This window comes from Diorhabda carinulata, chromosome 5, assembly GCF_026250575.1.
Source record: "Diorhabda carinulata isolate Delta chromosome 5, icDioCari1.1, whole genome shotgun sequence".
NCBI classification, from domain to species: domain Eukaryota; kingdom Metazoa; phylum Arthropoda; class Insecta; order Coleoptera; family Chrysomelidae; genus Diorhabda; species Diorhabda carinulata.
Genome location: NC_079464.1, coordinates 5,899,029 through 5,921,478, shown reverse-complemented (window position 1 = coordinate 5,921,478; position 22,450 = coordinate 5,899,029). Strand labels below are relative to the sequence as shown.

General features: G+C 31.7%; 1 protein-coding gene across 5 annotated transcripts in view; it reads right to left on the bottom strand.

Moving 5' to 3' along the window:
• The window catches only part of LOC130893827 (teneurin-a), a 572,912-nt gene that overhangs the window by 112,764 nt on the left and 437,698 nt on the right, over nucleotides 1-22,450 (bottom strand). For all 5 annotated transcript variants that reach the window (XM_057800233.1, XM_057800234.1, XM_057800235.1 and 2 more), the window contains one exon: nucleotides 1,825-2,001. In XM_057800233.1, coding sequence (XP_057656216.1) covers nucleotides 1,825-2,001 — 177 coding nt within the window. The remainder of the gene's footprint in view (nucleotides 1-1,824; nucleotides 2,002-22,450) is intronic.

The window sequence follows — 22,450 nt, the reverse complement described above, 5'->3', positions numbered from 1 at the left end:
AAGCAAAAAAGTTTGAGTGATAGATTGCACCAATCGATTCAATTTGTGACAAAATAAGAAGCAATGCATTTGATGCAGCACAATTGTGTGATGAAAATGATGAAGACTTCCTACTATTGCTGATACATACCGAAGTAATTTGGTGGTCGGTGCATGGAGATTTTATTCACTTTCTTACTCAGTTTTAGAGTTTCTGGAAAGTAAAGATGCCGATTTAAAAGGAAACACGATCAATTTTAAAGCAGACATCGCGTTTATAAAATTTAATATCATCAACTTACAATTATTTTACAATAAAAACGAAGAGAGAAATTTCAGTTTTCCTTTGTAAATTGAAATTTATGAGAGAGAATATTGGTCGGCGCGAATTTTTACAGTTTTCAAACTTGTCGCAAGTTCAAGTCAAATGCTTTGATGGAAATATTCATACATTGATTTGAAGATATTCTGTCGATAGAAATATCACCATGGATCAATAATCCATTTGGTGAAACGAAAGTTGAGACGAGCTAAGCACTAAGTATGACATTTAAATGAAGGTCAAATATTCAGGAACTATGGAAATTGTGCAGAAGCTTCTGATCGCATTTTTCTCGTCATATCTCGTCTAAAAAAGCTTTAGTGCCGTCAAAACCTTATTAATAAAAAAGAAGCAGATTGAATATCACAGAACGGGTAAATTTTCGGTAAGTGAGCTACACCGTATAAGTGTGAGGAACAGATCGTAGATCGTTTTGGGTACCTCTAGCAACTAAAAGCAATTGCAGTATAAAATTAGTATGGGAACAAGAATACTTGAACTTGAGACATCAATATTAACATTTTGTACTCTTCTCCGAGAAGTGTCTCCTTGTGTGTAGACGACTTAGAAATCTGAAACGTCTTGCCACTGTCTAGGAGGCGGTATTCATATTGAGAACTGACCTCTATCTATTGGAGGGCTATTTGTATACTGCCAGTTATAGTGACATTCTGCAATCCCTTATACCTCACTACTCAGCCCAAAAATCCAGCTCAGACAAGATAATGATCGTCTACAAAAATACGTGACTTAATGTTTCACCATGACCTGCGCAGTCTTCTTGAGGATCATTTCATACGAAACATTTGATTATATTTTTAATCTCTGAATCATCTTTAACCAACTGGAAATCGTTGAAATCATTATCAGCTTGCCTAACAGATGTCATGCTCTGATCACTGCAAGGGAAATTCGAGAAATCTTTTAAGATACTTTTCACTCTTTTGTTTTTTATATTATTATATTTATTTAGATCAACATTCATATTTTGTTCCCTTAACATTCAGCTAATTCTCTTTTTTTGATGATTAATTTTAAGGAAATGTATAATATAAGATTATACCTCAGACATTTCGATTGTGTACATAATTCTGATGTGTTTTAGAATTTTTTGAAAGATTCTAGAGAACGTTTTCAAGAGTTTACAATTGATATTAGACAAGAATAAGTCAATTTCATTCATATTGTGTATTAATATGCTTCTTCTTTAAAATATAACTTGAGGAAAAGATAGCAATTGCGGAAATATATGTTTCATCAATTTTCAGGAACAATATTAATATAAAACGTTACTTTATAGTAGCTCATAAGCCTCGAATTGACCGCAATCATATATGTTTGTTGTTTGCGAGACGTGCCGGCTCACTTGCGCGTGTATCTTAAATCGTGTAGATTTATTTTTCAAAATAAATGACTTTCGTTCCTCGCCTATCGCCACCCTTACTAAAAACCTTTTGGTTTTTATTCGGAGGCTAGAGGCCTCAATTTACACGAATGGCTACCTATAAATCTCGTTCTCTTACCTTTCCATCCGGGTTTGCAGTGACAGGAGCCCCTCACGCACTGCCCGTGACCCGAACAGTCTGCGATGCGGCAGTCTGTCTCGGGGATATCGCATTCCGGCCCCTTCCAGCTCTGTTCGCAATGGCAGAGCCCGCCACCGTATTGCCCGTGCCCCGAACATAACACCGGACAAACACCTGGAAATAACGTGGCGTTTAGTTTGTTTGTTTGCATGGAAAAAGTTTATTTGCAATGTGAAAATAGGTAAAAGTAATATCTGTTATTGTTCATTTCTAAATACTATATAGTAAACAACAAAACTCATCAGTAACAAAATCTATGAAATTATATAGAGAACGTTGTGTTTGTCATTTTGAAAGATGATGATACGAGGGTTGCTACTTAAGTTTATATATAGACAATCGAAAACAAATATTCATAATTGGATATTGTTTTTAAAAATATTTCCCATTGAGATGAATAAACTTTTGCATTCGTTTGAACCAATTGCGATTGAGGTACCTCCAAACACGTTATTTGAACATATTAACCACTTCTTCGGGTGTAGAAAAACGTTGACTTCGCAATTTATTTTTGATCTGAATAATTAGAAATTTTTTAGTGCCAAAAAGGACTGTACGGTAGAAGACCCATCATTCCATTTTTTGACTGTTCAAAAACGTTTTTGTTTTAGCTGATATGTGGGAGCTCGCATGCACAATTTGCTTCGAAGTGCTTCGAGCGCGAACAACTTTTACTGGATTTGGCTCGTCTTGGAAGATTCATAGATTCCATTGTTGTTTAGTTTTGGATCAATATCCATAAGTCGTCGCCTGTCACGATGTTTAAGACGTCTATTGAAGTACTGTGATTGATTTTTATCAGGATTTCCTCGCACCAATTGACACGAGCTTTTTTTTGAATGATTATCGAATTATACGGTATCCAACGCTAATAAATCTTTTGGCAGTCCAATTTTCATGCAATATTAAATGTATGCAAGTGGAACTGCCCCTGCGGGAATAAGAAAAAATCGTTGGGTGCCAAACAGTACGGTGGATGACGCATCAATTCGATGATTTGACTGTTCACAAACGGTTTTGTTTGATTTGATGTGTGAGAGATCGCATTATCGTGGTGAAGAGTCATTCAAGATTTCCCTGATTTTTTAATACTTCTGGTAAACAAATACGTTGCTCTAATGGAACGGAGGCGACAAGTCAAATTATTCCGAAAAAATAGGCAAAGATTTGTTCAGAAATACTTCACTATTTTGTTGATAATTCATCGTTTTAGGTCTATTTGATTTATTTACACCTTTTCAAAATGTAATACCCTCGATATTTTGAGCTAATCTTGATCTTTATCAAAATATTGCCTGATAATAACAACTTGTACAGTTCTATCAATCAATAGATCACACATCATAAATTAGTAGGAAAACCATAATGACGGTATTACAACACTATATCCACCAATATTAACATATGGAACTGAGAGCTGGTTCTGAAAAACAGAACAAGAGATGAAGTAATTGAAGAAAATGGAGTAACGAACGCAAAATTATAAAATAACTATAAAAAACAACACGTGATAAGGTTTTATAGTAGGTGGATTGTTGAGTATGAGAAGGAGTATCAAATAACAGAGAGGTAGACCATAGGAAACTTGGTATCAAGAGAAATATTGGAATAAATGAGGAAAACCTAGCATCAAATAATAACTATGACAAAAAGTAAATAAGAGTGTGTGGAGTTAATTAATGAAAAGAAAAAGTAGAAGGTGGTTATCAGTTCGTGGTAATAAAATAATAAAGTGAATTTTTTAAATATATTTATATGTATTTTAAACCTTTTTATATGCTTTTTTGATGTATCGTCTTGATTTCATTTCATTTTTGAAAAAAAAAATTGTTGAAAGAACAGGAAAAAGTTGGAATTTCGATCTATTGACTTGTTAAATTAGGTCATATTTTAAATAGAGACCGAAAAAGTTAGGAATGCTAATACTTTCCTACTTTTTATCATAAGAGGCATTGAATCAAGACGATTTATCTAGAATATTAGATTGGTAACTTTCTCTTCTCAATGATAGAAAACTTTGCCGTTTGTCACGTGATACTGGTCACATTGACGTAATTTTAGAAGCAAGTAATAGGAGAAATTTATGATGCTGATTGCTTAACAAGCGCACATGTCAGAATTGGTATAAAAAATTCCGTTCTGGAGGTTTTCTCCTCAAAGATGAGTGTTGTGGTCGGCCTACAGAAGTTGATGATGACCAAATCAAAGTCATAATTGAATAGAATCATCATATAACTATTCAAGAGGTTGCGAAGAGGCTACATGTACAGCAAACAATAATTGAAAAATACTTAAAATGTCTTGGGCTAGTTACGAAGCTTGATATTTGGGTATTTTGGGGTAATTGAAAGAAATTTTTAACACAAACCGATCCTTTATTGAAAAGAATCATCACGGAAAAATGAGGAAAAATGAGCCCTGTATATTAACTTGGTTCGAAAACGATCATAAAAACAACAAAAAAAGTTCATGCAGTCAGTTAGGTGACATTTCAAAGTTGTGTGTTTTGAGCTGCTTATAAGGAACCAAACGAACAATTCTGATTATTTTCGTTAGCTTAGTGTTCCACCACGAGTCCTCACACATCTTTCACAACTCGTGGGAAACTATTGGAGCTTGGCACATACCCCATACAACCCTGACCTGGCACCATCTGATTACTATTTATTTCGAAGTTTGCAGAATTCTTTGAATAATCAAACTTTCACAAATGACGTTGACCTTCAATCGCACCTGGTTCAGTTTTTTGATATAAGAACCAGTCATATATGAGCGCGGAATCATGAAGCTGAAAGGAAGATGGCAAAAGGTCATTGTGCAAAACTGAAAAAGTGTTTTATTTCAACCGAAATTACTTTGTCGCCAACAATAATATAATATAAAGGAATATTAAAAAATAGCTCATGTTAATTGATATAGAGTTTCGATATTACTATTTATTAAATACATATGTTTTAAAAAACAATCCATGTCTATATTATCTCATTTTTGAAGTATCAATTGGGCAAATTGGAGGAGACGTTGAGTTTTTATGTAGGATATTACATGGATACCAAATCTGCTAAAGAAATAATATTGAAAAAAATTACCAAACAAGCCTGTTCAAGATTATAAATATATTAAGGAAAAGTACTGATTCAACAACAATTTCTATAAAAGTTTCACGTCGTTTGTAACAATTAAACCTAACGTAACCTCAAACTTGATGAATTATTAAGCCATGCAGAAGTTTTTTGATCATTTTTGATTCATGGGTTTCTTGTTTCTATGTTTGTGAATCATTTTTAGAAATTCTCTTTATAATAATAAACGTACAAATATTTTTTCATATTACAAGAATGCCTTTCTTGTTTAATTATAGCTGTAACTGCACTACGGGAATCTTGAATTGCATGTTATGTGGTTATAGAAACATTCAAGACGGTTTTAAATGATGTTCAAGTTCATAAAATGCCAATCTGATTATGAACAGAATATTGATGTGTTTAATAGCAAACAAAGAGTTAACAAAAGTATTTATGTGAAATATTTTTGTTTAGTCTCCGCTTATTTAAATCACAAAAATTATCAATTATTTTTTGCATTATGTTGGAATAATGTGTAGCAAAATATGATATTGACATTATGAACATCAAAATAAGACTAAAATCAAAATAGAAAATGTTCTACTAAGAGAAATTATTTTTTCTTTAGTCCTCACATCTCAAATATGTAGCAGTACTTAATCAATCAAATAATTTATAGCTTTTTTGATTTCATGAATGATAAAAAAGACATGAATAATTTAAGTGAAATTTATAGCTCTATTTTATAAATTCTAATAAAACTATGTTCATAATGTCAATATCATATTTTGATAAAGACTTAAAGAAAAGTCGAAACGTCAAATTTTATATTTCTTCCAAAAACTATTAAAAAGACTAATTTTAGAATAGAAGAGAACTAAAATCAAGAACATTTAGATGCATTAATATATCAAAAGTTCTAAGAAATCCTTTTATTGTTAAACAGCTTTATTGAACTTATTCGCTACTAAAATGTCTTATGTTGTGGACGTTTTTGATAAGAATAATGCTAGAAATAAAAAATTGAGAAATTTTCATGATTATAGTGAATGCTTGTTGCATAAAAACAAAACAAAAATATCTTATAAAAACAAACAAAGTGAATATCTAAATTATCAGTGATTGTACTAAGTGTACAATTTTCTAATGCTCCATTTATTTGTTCAATTTTTATAAATCAGGGAAAGGTAAATGACAAAGTGGAAACATGAATGCCCTTGATAGGCACGCACTCATTCGCTTTTTTATGGATTTCTCAATGTCAGAAACATTGTCAGAACCTTATTTTTATTTAAATTGCTTATTTTTTTAAAAAAGGTAGAAGCGCATGTGGCAAAATCTGGTAGGTTGCATGTGGATCTATAAACTGGAAGTACTCGATAAATTTATTGGAAAAAGTGTTTAAATAAAACTATTTCAGATATGGATTGATTTTTAGCAAGAACAGTGTATTGTCGATTGTAACAATTAGAATATAGATTCAAAATAGATGTATCAACAAGAAATGAGGTGGAAAGTCCAAGATTTGAAAGATTAACGATGCTACTGGAGGTTCTATTAACTTTTATTACAGTTAGAACACGAAGAAAAATTAAACGCCACTACTTGGTGTATTCAATTTTATATCGAACAATTGTTTGAATGGACCAAAAAAATTCTTACTTCTGTTATAAAAACCTTGAAAACCCTCTTATGGTAAAAAAATCTACTGAAGACAATCACCTAAATGTTGGAAAGACCATTGAGGAAGAGTTAAATCACAATAAAACTCAAATCAAGCAGAAAAAAGGGAATAAATGTGCCTCTATGTCCTTTGGAATGCTAGAAAAGGGAGTAAGTTTTATGCTTAACGTGGTTTTGCTATTGTAAGGACAATTTTTATATATAGAGTGTATAGTTTTGCTTTTACAATATCAAGTAGTATGTATATTGAGTTACAATTCTAGTGATTTCACATTAGCTAATATTGTTCGTATCATGCTAGAAAAATTGAGCTGAAAACTGTGATTGTATTATTAGAATATTCAGAAGCAATTGTCTAGACGACAAATTGCTCACCATAATCTATTGTAGTGGTTATTATCCAGAGAACATTTGACTAAATACACAAAATAACCTCAAGCTTTATATAAAGTTGGATGAAACTTTTAGGTAATCGCAAACAAGTTATTGTTAGAACATTTTGAATATTTAATATGCTAAAACAAACAGTTTTCGAATAAGCTATTTAAACAATTTCACGTTTCAATGTGTGCTTCTAACTAATAAAACTTGATTTCTAGTGGTACAAAGTTATATCCTCTGAAGTCATGAGTATAATGAGAAAGCTGCCTTAGAATTTCATTCAATTTAAATTGAAACGTAGCTTTAAATAATTATAATGAACTAACTAATACTGCATTGTTAAAAAAATTTGAACTCAACATAAAAATGACAATTTAAATTTTAGAAGATTGTGCAGGATGTCCAGAACTAATTGGAGTTATACGACGAAGAACAGGTCGAGTATACACAAGTTCAAAGAGAATATAGACTAAGCAACTGCTCTGGTACGGTGATAATGATGGATCAAAAAAGGTGGCCGAAGGAAGCTTCGATGTATCAACCGCAGAATACAAAAATACGATAAAGACCGTCAAGAGCCTGGAACTGGAGTGAAGAAATTGAACAGACTATGAAAGATAGAGGGTAGATAGAAAAGTGTGTCGTACAAAATATAAAATGGAAGCTGTAGAACCCCCGCTGTATATGTATAAATTAATTATCTTGTGGGCAAATTAACTCGAAGATTTTAAATGAATAAAGGTTGTTATGAAAAGCTAAAAGGAATAAACAATTATATCTGGAAATCAGGATAATTGGTATCAAGTTTAAAATCAAATAAACCGTTATTGGAGTGTATCAAACTTTACGCTGATTAGTTTCTTTCTATGAAGCAATTTTGGTATATTGTTGTTTCTGGAATATATCGCTCTCCACTACTCATATTTTCTCCTTATTAAGTAGTATGGAAAGACTTTTTCAGCTTTCTGGTTTGATTACGACGACTGTAAGGCTACAAAGGATATTGTCTCAAAACGATTCTCTCATTTTGTGTAATTGAAATATCTCCCCAAAATTAATTATTTTTTAATTTAAACTTGTAGTTGTTTGCAGAAGCGAGAAAAAAATAGCTATAACCCCAACCAGCTAAGGAATAAGCTTTAAACCTTTTCGAAACTTCGTAATTGTTTCCGATAACTACTTGATTCTAATTTAAAAGTATTTGTCTTGGCGGAGTGCCTACAAAGTTATGCTGCGGTATTTTTCTTAACACGATTCCGGCATAAGGCCAGAGAAGGTAAGGAAAAACTAATTTCAAACTCACTTATCTTCTGAGGATTAATTTATAAAGGAGTAGGAGGAAGGAGTGGCGCTGCGCCTTTTCAACCATGTCTTTAAATTACACGCGAAAGGGAGGATAGATAAATACTTCAGTTTCCATTTTATGTTTTTACGTTGAACCGAAAAGTTGTTTGACGAAACAAGAAGCAAATATTGAAAATGAACAAACAAGTTCATAAAATCGCTTAAAAATTTATATTTCTATGCTTCTAATGGGTTTTTTCTACGTCCGTTATAATAATCACGTTTTTTTTTTTTCATTCATTTGCATTCATAAAGAATGTAATTTCTAAATTGGTCAAAAAGCGTGAAAAAAAGTACCGTAGCGGCTCATTTTTTTACGCTTTTGCTTAAAAAAAGTGTTATTTTTCAACGCAATTATGAAATTGTTTTATAAAAATTGTCAATTGGTTTCTCTGATAATATGTTTTTGCTTCTATTTTTTGATATTCTTTGAAGAAAAGCCGTTTTGTGTCTAATTAGAAAGAGTGTAGTATTATTATTAGTGATGGAAAGAAATAGTGAAGAAAGTTTAAACTGCACACCAGAAGATGTTGTTGAATCGGCAACAGCAGAGACTATGAATCTTCTCCCTGAGAAATCCAGGGAACAGTATTTAAAGGAATATAATTCTTTAATAAAACTTAACAAATTATAAGAATAAAAAAATGGAAACTTATATTGGTTTCAGGGCTTTAAATTGTTCATGAAAATGCACTCATTCACGTATAATTGTTGATAACTTTTTACCAAATAATAAAATTAAGTTTTCCTATATTTTTTCAAATATCTACACAAAAAAGAATAGATTGACAAAAATTTATATAAAAATGTTGATTTATCATATTTTTACAATTAAAAATGATAACAATTTCTTTTAAAATTGACCTTTTCTAACAAATAATCGTCTATACGTTTTTTATTAAGTAATCATTAAAGTTATGTGAACAAAAAAATTTTTAAAATCACTTATTGTAATTAAGTGTAAAATATCAGAAGTTAACTTTGAAAATTTAAAAATTTTCAACCGTTGAAAAAATCCATTTAACACCAACCTAACCTAACCAATATAAGGTTTCATTTCCATATTTTTTTCATAAATCCGCCGTAAAAACGAAGATTTTAAAAAAAATTCATCGAAATCCGATGATTTTTTGATTTTCCAAAACGAGGGGACCGCGAAAGTATAAGATTACCCTTTTCCCAATATAGAAATGGAAGAACAAAACACAAGTTGTAGGTATCAATACATTTTCAAAATTCCCTCGCTTATCGCAACATATTTGAATTTACCTAATCCAAAAAAAAAACACTGAGCATACATTTCGACGCTCTTCGGGGTCTGTATTACTAGATTCCGGTGGTGATATTATTCAACTAAAGAAGCACGGTGGGTGGAAATCCAACACAGTTGCGGAGGGTTGCGTAGACGACTCAATAAAAAACAAAATGGATTCCTCAGTGACAATTTTAACGGAAACAACTCCACGATCTTACCAATAATTCATTAAACACTATTACAACTATAGACGATATTATTTCTTTGAACTCGTTAAATGTTGCCAATTCAAGTACTAATAGTAATGTATATTCTTCTTCACTTCAAATTAATAATGTTCCCAGCTGTACTTTTGATATTATTACAAAATGAAAATTGATAAAAGTTTTGTCGAATTTTCTTAAGTCTACGGACGTACAAATATTTGTGTGAAACTCGCGAGTGCAGTAACTTTTTTCACTTGTAGGAATTGCTCCTACTCGTGAAAAAAGTACTACTTGTCCCACTTGTTGCATAATTAACTAATTATATATTTGAAAAAGCATTCAATTGAAGATTATCAAAACAAATCCCTTAAAAAATCATTGCAAGTATCGAAGCCTACTGATAATACAAGGGAAATTTATTGCTTCAATTGATGTTGGTGCTCAATAATAAATTAATATTTACTCTACGAACTAGAATCCGAAATAGGTTAGTTTAAACAATACAATACATCACTTCTGTGATGACACATTGACTAATCATTGGAACATACGAGGATGGTTCCAGAAGTACCTGTCCCAACAAAGAAAACACAAAAATTTTGGAAATAAATTTATTTAATTCTTCAAGGTTAACTTCATTTAGCAAAAAGATTAGATATCTAAAAACTATATTTCTCATAGTTCAAGAGTAAACCAATGAGTGATAAAACTCAGATAATAGAGTGGTTGGGAAAATTATCGAAAAGAAATTTGGATTGAGGCGATTTGAGGCTCCAATATGAATAGAAGCACCAATAAAGTTGTTAAGTTCATAATAGGTCACTGAAGATGATAACTTGGTTAGAGAAACACACGTCAAGTAGTGTATATGTTGTGATAGTGAGTGAATAGTTTATTTAGTACGAATTAAATCAACGATACCACAAATACCTCTCCATTTATATCCGAATATTAATAATTCATTGTCTATGCAGTGAACAGTTATTCAGTTACCGTGATTTTAGCTAAATTATTAAAGATTCACAAAATGGTAATAATAACTGCGCATTCATCATTTTTTGTTATAAATTTCAAAATATGGCGGATACCACACCAACCGCCATTTTTAAAAGTATCTGCTTAGGCACTAGTCTTATAGAGACAATTACATAATTCAATATAATAAAGTGATGACAGTGCAGTTCATACAACTTATTTTTTCGCAGTGAAACTAGATCATAATTTTCTAATGTTATCAGCAAACAAATATATACTTTTTCTTTTATATTTAATTGTATTCAGCATTTCTAGTTTTCTCATAAAACCTGAGAATATTTTTAATGTTATCAGCAAACATATGTAGACATCCTGTTAATATAATAACTATCATTTTATTACACTTTACTGTATTCAGCATCTTTCTATTTATTTAATATTTGTTAATTCATTCTATCACCTATTGTTGTAGTCATCGAGTAAATAAAGTTTTTGGAAAAGTAAATATTTACTTTTGAAATTCAACTCACGGGATTTTTGATTATTCTTTTAATCCACTTTATAACGTCGGCGTCGCATCGAACTGAAACTTGAACGGTTCTGAACGATTTATATCAATTCAAAATTTTGATTAATTCATCTCATTGACATGATCGTTTTTAGAATTACGATCTCTACTCAAAACACTTCCCCGTTCCACTTTGTTTTTTTTTTATTATGAAAAGGGTTGAAGAAATTTTGATACTTTTTGGAAAATTTTGTAATAAAACATCCATTTTTTCGTCTTGTATCTGCCTCTTTCAACATTATCAAGAATTTGATTTGACATATTGATAAATGACATAAAATTACCGCTTCTTGATATTCTCATATTTTTTATTATCTTATTGTCTACAGCTAGGTAAGTACGTGAGGTAATAAACCATGAAGCCATCAATCTGAGTAATTCACATTGCAAAACTATCTTAATGATGTTCGTATTGTTTGTTGGACTTCAAAAAGCAGTCATGATGATTTTGAATACAAACTCTAATCTCTTTAGCCGTATTTATCTAATCTAAGTTAGGCTCCGGCATTGATAGAGTTATTTCACATCTTATTGGGGTAATCAATAGTTGTTAATCGTAATAATAGTCCAGAGAAAGTGTTTTTATAACATCTACAAACTAGACTAGAGTAGTGACGCCTGTTGTAGGAATATCTGTAGAATATCTGAATTAACTGATATAGAATTGGTTCTAGCGCGCTGCTTTGCGGTACCCCAGATTTCATCAATAATATATGAAGAATTAATTCTCATTTTGTACGGAAGACCTTTCCGGAAAACTTTGTCAAAGGCGTAGGGAAACATCAACGTAAGCTACAAAGCTATCTATCTATCTGATTCTGAAGATACCTTCATGTAATCTGTAACTATTTTCTCATTACTTTCAAATCTATTCAAGATTTAATAAAACTTTGATGGAATAATAACATTAATTTCTTGTATTTTGTATCCCAAAACTTGAAATTAATGATGAATTCCCAAGTTAATATTGATAGCGGTAATTATAGAAAACTTTGAAATCTAGTTTATCAATTTGAATCAGAATCCCTAGGATTAGACGTTACATATTGTGTCCAAAATCGTCGTTAACATCAATTTATCTTCCGGATATAACATTCTGAATTTCTTTTAATATGTTATATACTTTTTTGAATTGACTCTGACAACCAATTTCCTATCTTTCTATTGAAAATTGAAAAATTGATTTTACGAAAGGTAGAAACTTTCCTGTATAAACATTAAGTATGTTGAAACGTTTCAGTTAAATGCTTCTTTTTATATAACACAAAAAATGCCGTTTAACAGGAAAATGATGAATTGTTAACCAGAATTTTTAAGCGTTTTTTTATATTTTCAGAAGATATTTCAGATGTCACAGAGAAAATCAAATATGGTACCAATAAAAGGTGACACAGTCTTTAGGATAGGTAGACAGCTGGAAAATAATAGGGGTATTCTCAGTAAAAAATTTTTGTATAATGCATTTTTCAGGATTTTGCCTAAACTACTGGCAACAATGTAGTTTAATTTTATACGAATATATTTTGGGACCTGATACATCTCTTAAACATTACTTTTTAAACCAGAGGGATTCTTGGTATAAATCGATACTGTGCACAGTTTTTGGAATATTTCAAGTTTAAAATTATGAAACAATAATCGATGCTTTTCTAAAGTGATGATAAACTTATCAATTTACAGAAACTCACAAGAAAAAAATTGAAATGAAGATTGAAAATCTAGGATAGAATTGAATTCAATCCGAAATATCCTCAATTCTCATTAATTAATCCAAATGATCAAAGATCAGCTTTGATTTCATTGAAATCACGTTGAATTTTAATTCTTCATGAACTGCACCTCTATAGTATGGAAAGTGTTGTCAGTGGTCTTGACAAAATAATAAAAAATCTCACCATTTTTCTTGGTACGACATGTTTTCAATAATAAAACCCTTTTGTTTCGAACATTCTGTATATTATATAAAGTGATATATATCGTAATATTGCCCATATAAGGATAACTTTTTCCAGCAACTAAACGGATGTACAATGGGATCTTCAATTTCCTTAAGTATAGCACAAATTGTTATGGAATATGTAGAAGAGAAAATACTGGATGATATGGATATTGATGTAGTGTTTTTCAGAAGATACGTTGACGACTGTTTAGCGGTAATTCATAGTAACAAATGCAATATATTCCTTGATAACTTTAAATAAATTTAACCCAAGTATCCAATTTACTTTAGAAATTGAAAGCAACAACAAGATTAATTTCTTAGACATGACACAATAAAAAATGAATATTATACGAAAGAAACATAATCTGGAAAATATCTTAATTATAACTCATGCCATCACAAATCACAAAAAACAACGTCAATTAACAGATAGAGCATAAGAATTAACTTCTCCAAAATATCACTATGAAGTAATAAAAAAACCCACAAAAATTTTCACATCACTGGTATTTTAGGATATTTTTAATACTTGATTTTAGTTGTTTGGGATAATCTGTATATGTTTCCACTTAATAGATATTTCTGGTTTCTTATCATGGGCAATAAAATATCACAATTTCTCACAAATTTTTTGGAAGTAAAAATGCTAGAGTAAATCATTTCTCTCTTGGAGAATTCATTGAGATCGAGAACTTTCTAAGCAAATTGTGTTATTGTATAGTGAACATTCAAATTTATTTTGTTAATAATGGATGTGCCTCAACGTTTAACAAAACATGTGACGAATGAAGAAGCCGCTAGAATCATTGCACCCATACAAGATGGCCGCAGTCAAAGATACGTCATCAGGGTAATTGGAGTTCTACAAAGCACTGTATCCACAGTTGTTATTCGTTACGAAGAAACAGGGCAGCTAACCAGAAGACCCGTACAAGGCCGCGGAAGGGTAACTTCGGTAGTAGATGATCGTTATTTGAGGTTAACGGCATTAAGAATTAGGCATACCACCGCTCGAAGGCTACAAACAGATCTGTTGGCTGCTCGTAATAAGCCTACAAACAGTTCGAAATAGGCTGAGAGAAGTGGGCATACAAGCCAGAGTGCCAGCTAGAGGTCCACGTCTTACCAGAGAACATCGAGTAGCAAGATTGGAATTTGCTCGAGAACACGCAAATTGGAAAATTTAAGATTGGTCCAATATTTTATTCACGGATGAATCAAGATTTTGTCTGTATTCATCAGATAGGCGTATACCAGTTTATAAGCAACGTGTTGAACGGCACAATCGTTTGGGGAGGAATTTATTTCGAGGGTCACACGGAGTTAGTACCAGTGAATGATGGAAGACTAAATGCTGACAGGTACATAACCAATATCCTAGAACCCATGTAGTGCTGTATGCCTCATATCAGTGACAACTCTGTGCTAATGCACGATAATGCTAGTCCACACGCTGCTAGAGTGGTTCGGCAGTACTTAGAAGAGGTCGAGATACCCACCCTGAGCTGGCCTGCACGTAGCCCGGTCCTTAATCCAATAGAGCATGTCTGGGACTATCTAGGATGGCAAATTCAGCAATATCCAGCACCAATAAGAACACTAGATGATCTTCAAAATGTTCTTTTCAACTTCTGGGAAAACATGCCGCAAGGATACGTCCAGAATCTGTTTAGAAGCCTTCCAAGACGAATGGAAGCTGTAACACACGCTATTCAAGCACCATTCATTTTTTTATATAGATGTTTTGTATAATTTTTTTGATATTTTCTTTGTTTTGAAAAATCCAACTTTTTGTCCTCCGTAGATTAAACTCATATAAAATAAATGCTGCAAAAGGCGTATCTATTGGTGTTTTAATTCGTAATAATAATAAAATTCGAAAAGCAGGCAACACATTTAAAATATTTCAAAAATAATGAGTGATGCGATAATTTTTGTGGGATGTATACTTTGAAGAATAATTAATATCCAGAAAATCAAATCATCCGACATCGTACATATAAATTGAACAATAACAACATTATAACTCCAACTGCACAAATAAATTCAAGTAAAGAAAAATATACATAGATAGCACTCCCCTATAAATACCAACTATCAGAAAAATTGAAATACATTTTATCGAAACATAGCATAAATAAAAGTCATAGATCACACAACACATTATCACCACTATTCACTACACTAAAAAACAATAATAAAGAAAATAAGAAATCAAATATTACATATTCCATACCATGTTTGAATTGTCCTAAAAATTATATAGGAATGACTACACAATATATAAAGAACAGAATAAATGGTCACAAATACACCAAAAATGCATCGACTGCTCTACATAAACATGACAAAAATGAACATCATCAATTTGATTTTAAAAAAATTATTAATCAAAGAAATGATACAGATGAAACAAGACAAATATTCTGTGAATGATAGACAAGATATAAAAAACCTCAGCCAAATTTACCATCATTCGATCAATTAGTTTATTTCAAACTTCCTGGTATAATATTGTTTTATTGAAATTTCGAGGTAAATACACAGATTCTAATACTAATTTTTTAATAATGTTTTTAAGATATCTACTAATATGTTTTTATCTATTCTACAAATATTTTAATCATCATATATTAATAATTAAGTTATACATATAAATGTCATATTTCATCAAAGTTTCACTATTTTATACAAACAATCTACCAACCCAAGAAATTAGAAAGAGGAAAAAATTAAATATATATACTAATATATAGTATTGTAACTAGGTGCATATATAGTTCAAGCAGTTAGTTGTAGTAAACTCAAATGGAAGCAAAATTTTCTGCAAAATTTTTTCTGTCTCTTATTTCTATAGCGCCGATTAAGTCGTTTTTGAATTCACGTTATATAACCAATAGATTGAATATGCCTCTGTACGAGTATCACTATGAATCGAACTATTTCTTTCAAAGTTTTCTTGAAGGTTTCAATTTGCAATGTCTTTGATATCAATGTCTCAAATTTCAAATTATAGAAATGCAATATGCGTAAATTGGAAACCGTGATAATTTTTATAAACGAAACATAAAACTTTTTTATTGTTACAAAACCATTAAACTGTTCATTTTTATTTATAGAGTATTAACTTTTGTCCATAGAACTCCCAACCGCGTTGTATATAGGCATCAACTAAATTGTCGAATTTTCACGTCCCATTTAACTTTTATTAAAGCTAACCCAGATTAATTCTACCAAATTAAATCCGTAGTGATACGGCCATACAATTAAAACAGTAGAAACTTTTAGTTTTGTTTTTTAAATCTTCTGTATACCACTATTCCAGCTGACAACCAATAAATGTATTCTTTTAAAGCTTCATCAATTGATTTTATAGTAAATTAAAATATTTGGTTGTGGTGTCACAGTCCGATCCGATATTCGACAGTATTTATCAGATTTCGATGAAATTTCGATTTTTTCAAAGAATACATGTATACAACACAAAGGGTCGTCAATTTTATCATCTTTTCACTTATCACTTCCTTATTCTAATGTTGCGATAATATTAAGAGTGTTTTTAAATGCATGCGACAAAATTCAGGAGGTGATTGTTCGTATGATATTGAGATGGCTCTTTTCTATTACAAAATTTCTATTTTTCTCCGTTTAGTGCCAAAATATTGAAAATATGGGTTCGTATTGCAAGCATAGGGAAAATAATCAGTTATCAAGCTTTTGTCGCCGGAGATTTTTAAAAACATATCAGTTCTTGAATCGGACATATGGTTTTCCCGCAAAAACAATTGTTATAGATTTTACCGAATTTTCCACTCATCATAATTTTTTTTTTCCTGAAAACTGGGAACTTTTCTGAAATCCTCATACCATTTGACCCCCATGTGCAGAATTTGGTAGAAAACGGAGACAAAAAGTTTTTTTTTCCATTTTCTACCCCTTTGAAATAGCGAATTCCGTTCCAAAAGCTCAAATTCAAAGCTTTCTAACTCGCTTTGCGTAATCAAGGAGGAGGTATATTTTGTCTATGATAATACTTATGCTTTTCTTCCGATTTTTCCACATAACAACATTTCAGTTTCCAATCTGTAGATAATATGAATTTTCATGTGGATTTTTTGAGAAATAAATTAGTCTCAACGTTCATCCTGTATAATACGCGTATGTATAAGATTTTTGAGAGTATTGAGAAGAGACTGATAAGTAAGTTAGAGGTTTTCTTGATCTATTGGCGTCATGAGGAGATTCATATCTCTCATAGTATTGAATATATTCAATTTTATACACAGGTATGACAACAATATTCCGAAAATTTCTCGGTTTTGTGCCAAAATCTTGAAATTATGGTTTCTCATTAAAAGTATGTGAAAAATAATCAGATATCATATAGTTTTCGCCAGAGATTCAAAAACATATATCAGTTTTTGACCCGGGCACGTAGTTTTCACGAAAATCAAATTTTCATGGATTTTCCAGAATTTTCCTCTCGTCATAATTTTTTTTCCAAAAAACTAACAACTTTTATCAAATCTCCATACCATTTGATCCCCATGTGCAGAATTTGGTGAAAACCGGAGACAAAAGATTTTTTTTCCATTTCCATTCCACACATTCCTTTGAAATGACGAATTCCGTTCCATAAGCTCAAATTCAAAGCTTTATAACTCGCATTACGTGATCAAAGAAAAGGAGGTATATTTTGTCTATGATAGTACCTATGTTTTTCTTCCGATTTCTCCACACTGCAACATTTCAGTTCCCAATCTGTGGATAATATGAATTTTTATGTGGATTTTTTTGAGAAATAATATTAGAAATAATATTAGTCTCAACGTTCATCTTGTATAATACGCGTATGTATGAGTATTGCGATGAAACTGTTGAGTAAGATGGAAGTTTTCTTAATCGATTGTTGCCATGAAGACATCTCTCATCGTATCGAATTTATTCAATTTCATTCACAGTAATTTTTAAGCTCTTACCATGGAAGTGATTCCCTCCCACTCTTATATTTTTTGCTTTCGTTTTCCAGTCCTGAATTCCTCTCTCTCTCTCTCTCTCTCTCTCTCTCTCTCTCTCTCTCTCTCTTAGGTCTCTCATCACCTCTGCGTATCCATCTTTTCAATGGTCTTTCTTTATTTCTTGTTCTTCCTTGTTCTATGTCCATCATTGTTTTTGTTGCTCCAAGATCTGACATTCTCTGTATAAGACCCAGCCACTCTATTCTTTTCTTTAGATTCCTCATTTCAGTATTTGTTGTCTTTAGCATTGATTTTTCCTCCTTTTCACCTCCTAGTATCCTTCTTTCCCATATATCTAACTTCTATTCCTCTGTTTTATTAAGAATTCACGTTTCGCCTCCGTAGCTCGTTGTTGTTCGTATTATTGTTTTGTATGGATGTAGTTTCGCTTTTCTGGAGATTATTTTGGTTCTTATTATGGCATTCATCGCTACCAAATTGTTCACTTGCCCTTGTCATCCTCGCTTCCAGATTTCCTCCTTCGTCACCTTCGTCTTTGATAACCAACCCAAGATATACATAACTTTGAACTTGTTCTAAGTTCATTGCATTTTCTTCGTTCAGTGGTATTGACAAACTTCTCATTGTTTTTTTTTTCTGAGTGGTTTTGTTATTATCATGAACTTCGATTTATCTTCGTTGACTCGTAGATTCACTGTCTCTGCCATTTCTATGAAGGCTCTGCAGGTTTACTTAAGCTCGTTATTCGATGTTCAAAGGATTACTACATCATCTGCGTATAGCAGTAGTAGCGTTGTCCCTGTTTTCACTATCCTTTTTCTGTTCACACCGATTTCACGTACTTTCCATTCTAATATTGTATTGAACAGCGTAATGGGTAAAGGATCACCTTGTTTCAGTTCTGTGTTGTTCTGGAAACATTCTGATATTCTTTGATTTGCCTTTATCTTCGCTTTTGTATGTTCGAGTGTCATTTTCGTAACTTATGAACTTTTTTAGAATACTTAGATCGTTCAAAATGCTGTACAAATGGTTTCTGTTCACAGTATCGTAGACTTTTTGGAAATCAATGAAGACTGAGTAAATTAATCCGCATACCACATTATTTGCGCTTCCCTTAGTGTGAGAATGTGGTCTTTGACTGATCTTCCAGATCTAAGCCCGCATTGGTAGTCTCCGAACAAGTATATCTATGCCATTAGTCAAAACTTTGTAGGTTTTATCTAATAACGCTATACCTCTGTAGTTTCTGCATTCATTTCTTTTTCTTTCTAGTGTTTTTGTACCATTATTGCAATTTTCCACGTTTCTGGTACCGTCCCTTGTTCCCTTTTTCTACTTATTAAATGATATATTCTCGTCTTCAATGCCATTTTTTAGCGCCAGAATTATTTTTAGTATCTCCTCCTTTATTAGTGGCAATATATTTTTGATTGTCCACCTTCGTTTTCTGCGTTTAATGTTTCTTTGAAATGCTCTTCTCATCTTTGGTTCATTTGGATCTCATCTATTATTATTTCCCCTTTCTGATTTTTCGTATAAAAAGTGTTTTGCTCAGCTTATCCTTTATTGTATTTTATTTCTTCATAGAAATTCTTCACTTCTTTGTTTAGAAAACTTTCTTCAATGCGTCTAATTCTGCTCTCCGTTCCTTTGCGTTTATTTGCTCTACATGTTTTTTTCGCTGTTCTTCTTTGCTCTTCATGTCTTTTTCATTGTTTTTCTTTGTACTTCATACAGTACTTCAGCTTTATCTATTTCGGTCTGTAACATTTTCTGCTTGGCTCGTTTCCTCTTCACAAATTCATCTTCACATTTGGCATTCGTCCCTTTTTTCCTACTTCATTTTCTGTGGTATTATTTGGCTTGACGCCTTCCTCATGATTTTCTCTAAATGTTTCAGCTCTTTATTAATATTATAGCTCCGTTGTTTTGCTAGAGCTCTCTCCAGTTCTTCTTCGTATTTTTTTCTTTGTTGTTCTATTATCTATGAGCTGAAGGCGTCTTTTCCGTCCGTTCTTTTGATTTTAATTTTCTTGTTAACTACTAAGTGCTATTTTGCAGTTCCAAAAAAGTAGCTCCTGTTTGGAGCTAACCTAACCTGTTACATTATACGGGGATGAAATTAGCAATCCTCACTTTATTTTATATCAATTATATGCAATGTTATAAGCAAAAAGATAAAAGGCGTTGTATCATATATTTGAGATATTGTGATTCTTATTATCTCATTATATAATAACTGAAAGTTTTCTAGGATCGCCGTGTATCATTTTAATAGCCTAATGCAATAATCCATCCTGATATAAAAATCTCAAACATACAGATATGCATGCAATCTAAAATTATTTAATTAGTATAGTATAAGTAGTAATATGATTATGCAAGAACTTTCTGTGCAGAATAAATTTTCAATTTCCGTTTGTGCGAACCAATAGACGTTTGAAGTCGTTTCTTAATATAAGACAGAAAAAAGATAACAACGTGCGGTTCTTTTCATTCTAATGTCGACTTAAATATTTCTGGTTCTAGTTAAATTTGTCCAGAGGACAATATCTGGAATATATATGTAAAACAACTCCCTCTATCATTCACGTTGCTGAATCGCTTGAAGTTTATATACAGAACCGAACTTACAGGTATTTTTTCATAACAAAGTTCCCCCTCTTCCCCACCTATTATTTCAAGACAGAAAATAACGTAGTTTTTGTTGAAAAATTCGCTAATCATGAATGAAGTACCAGTTAATTGGGTTAATTCTGCTTTTTTAATTTTATGTTTTCAAATAGGGGTGGGTCTAAAATCTGCAAATACTTTTTACCTGTCTCTTTTACCTGGAGCTACAATATAATCTGTTCCTGAGATATGACCGAAAGTCGTTTTCAGTTGCCCACTCGGGATTCATTTTTTCAGATGAAATCTAGAATTTTAATAGATACTCAAAAGATTATCTTTATTTCTAGAAAGACGGTTCCAGTTTTTGGCTAATTCGGCCACGTGAGTATGCCAGGATATATCGCTATCAACCACAACACCCAACAAGCAAATTTATCGTGATTCATGATGGTGTTTTGTATTCAGAAAAAATGAAATCCTGAGTCCGAGTTTTAGTCTTCTTTTATAACACGGCCACCTGGGTCTTTGCTGCATTAAACTTATTCAGATTGCTTCCACCCTTTTTCCGAATGTTTTCAAGATCGGTATTGATGGTGATGATTTGGGAGCGGCAGATTTTAACGTTGACACTAGTGTGTTATCGTTAAAGAAGATGAAGATCGGGTCTGCAGTTTTGTTGAGTACATCGTTGATCTCAAATCTTTCTGTGACCATCGATAGCGAGTATAATTTTTTCTATAAACTCATTACATCACTTTTTTGAATAAATAGTTCAAAAGTTCATCTTTTTCTGATGATTTCTATGATAAAATCCAATTACTTTAACCCAACCGAAAATAATTAACGATAAAATTTCTAGTTTTCTTCTGTCATTTTGGTATTTTCATTTATCTCAGGATATTAATTCTAAAAGGTTTAAAAGCTTTCTACTCTTCTTATCATAAGTATTTACTGTTTAGTGATGCCAGGAAAAACTTCAAAGGCATTCAGATTAAAAAACTTTCCTTAAAGTTGCAGTAACCTTTGAATGTAAGCCGCAATTTTTCTGAGATTATCCGAATTACCTTACAGTTTCAATTTAAATTTTGAAACAATGTCGTACTGAGAAATATTTGATTCTCTATTGTACCAGATAAATATTTTCGTTTCTGAAAGAAACACCTCTTGAAGGAATTGTTCTGTTCATTATTTTCTAACCTAAATCGAATAACAACGTGGAAATTCTCAAATGCTTTAGTCCTATTCATTTGGTTTACGCTAATATAGAAAAATTTCAACAACACCACTGTTAACGTGTATCGACTTCTATCAACACCAATATTCAAACTAGTTCACTGACTCAAACAGCTTGATCTTATTGGACCTTCTTTCTAAATTAGCATTTTCGAGGTGCTGAATATCCTCGACGTTCCCATATCTTAGTATTCGTTTTTCCTCGCAATTAGTGATTTTGGCTTTTGTCTGGTCAACAATTTCTACATCGAGCTCTCTATTGAGATTATTGATACCAAGGTACATGACCGATGTTACCCAATACTTTATTTGAATT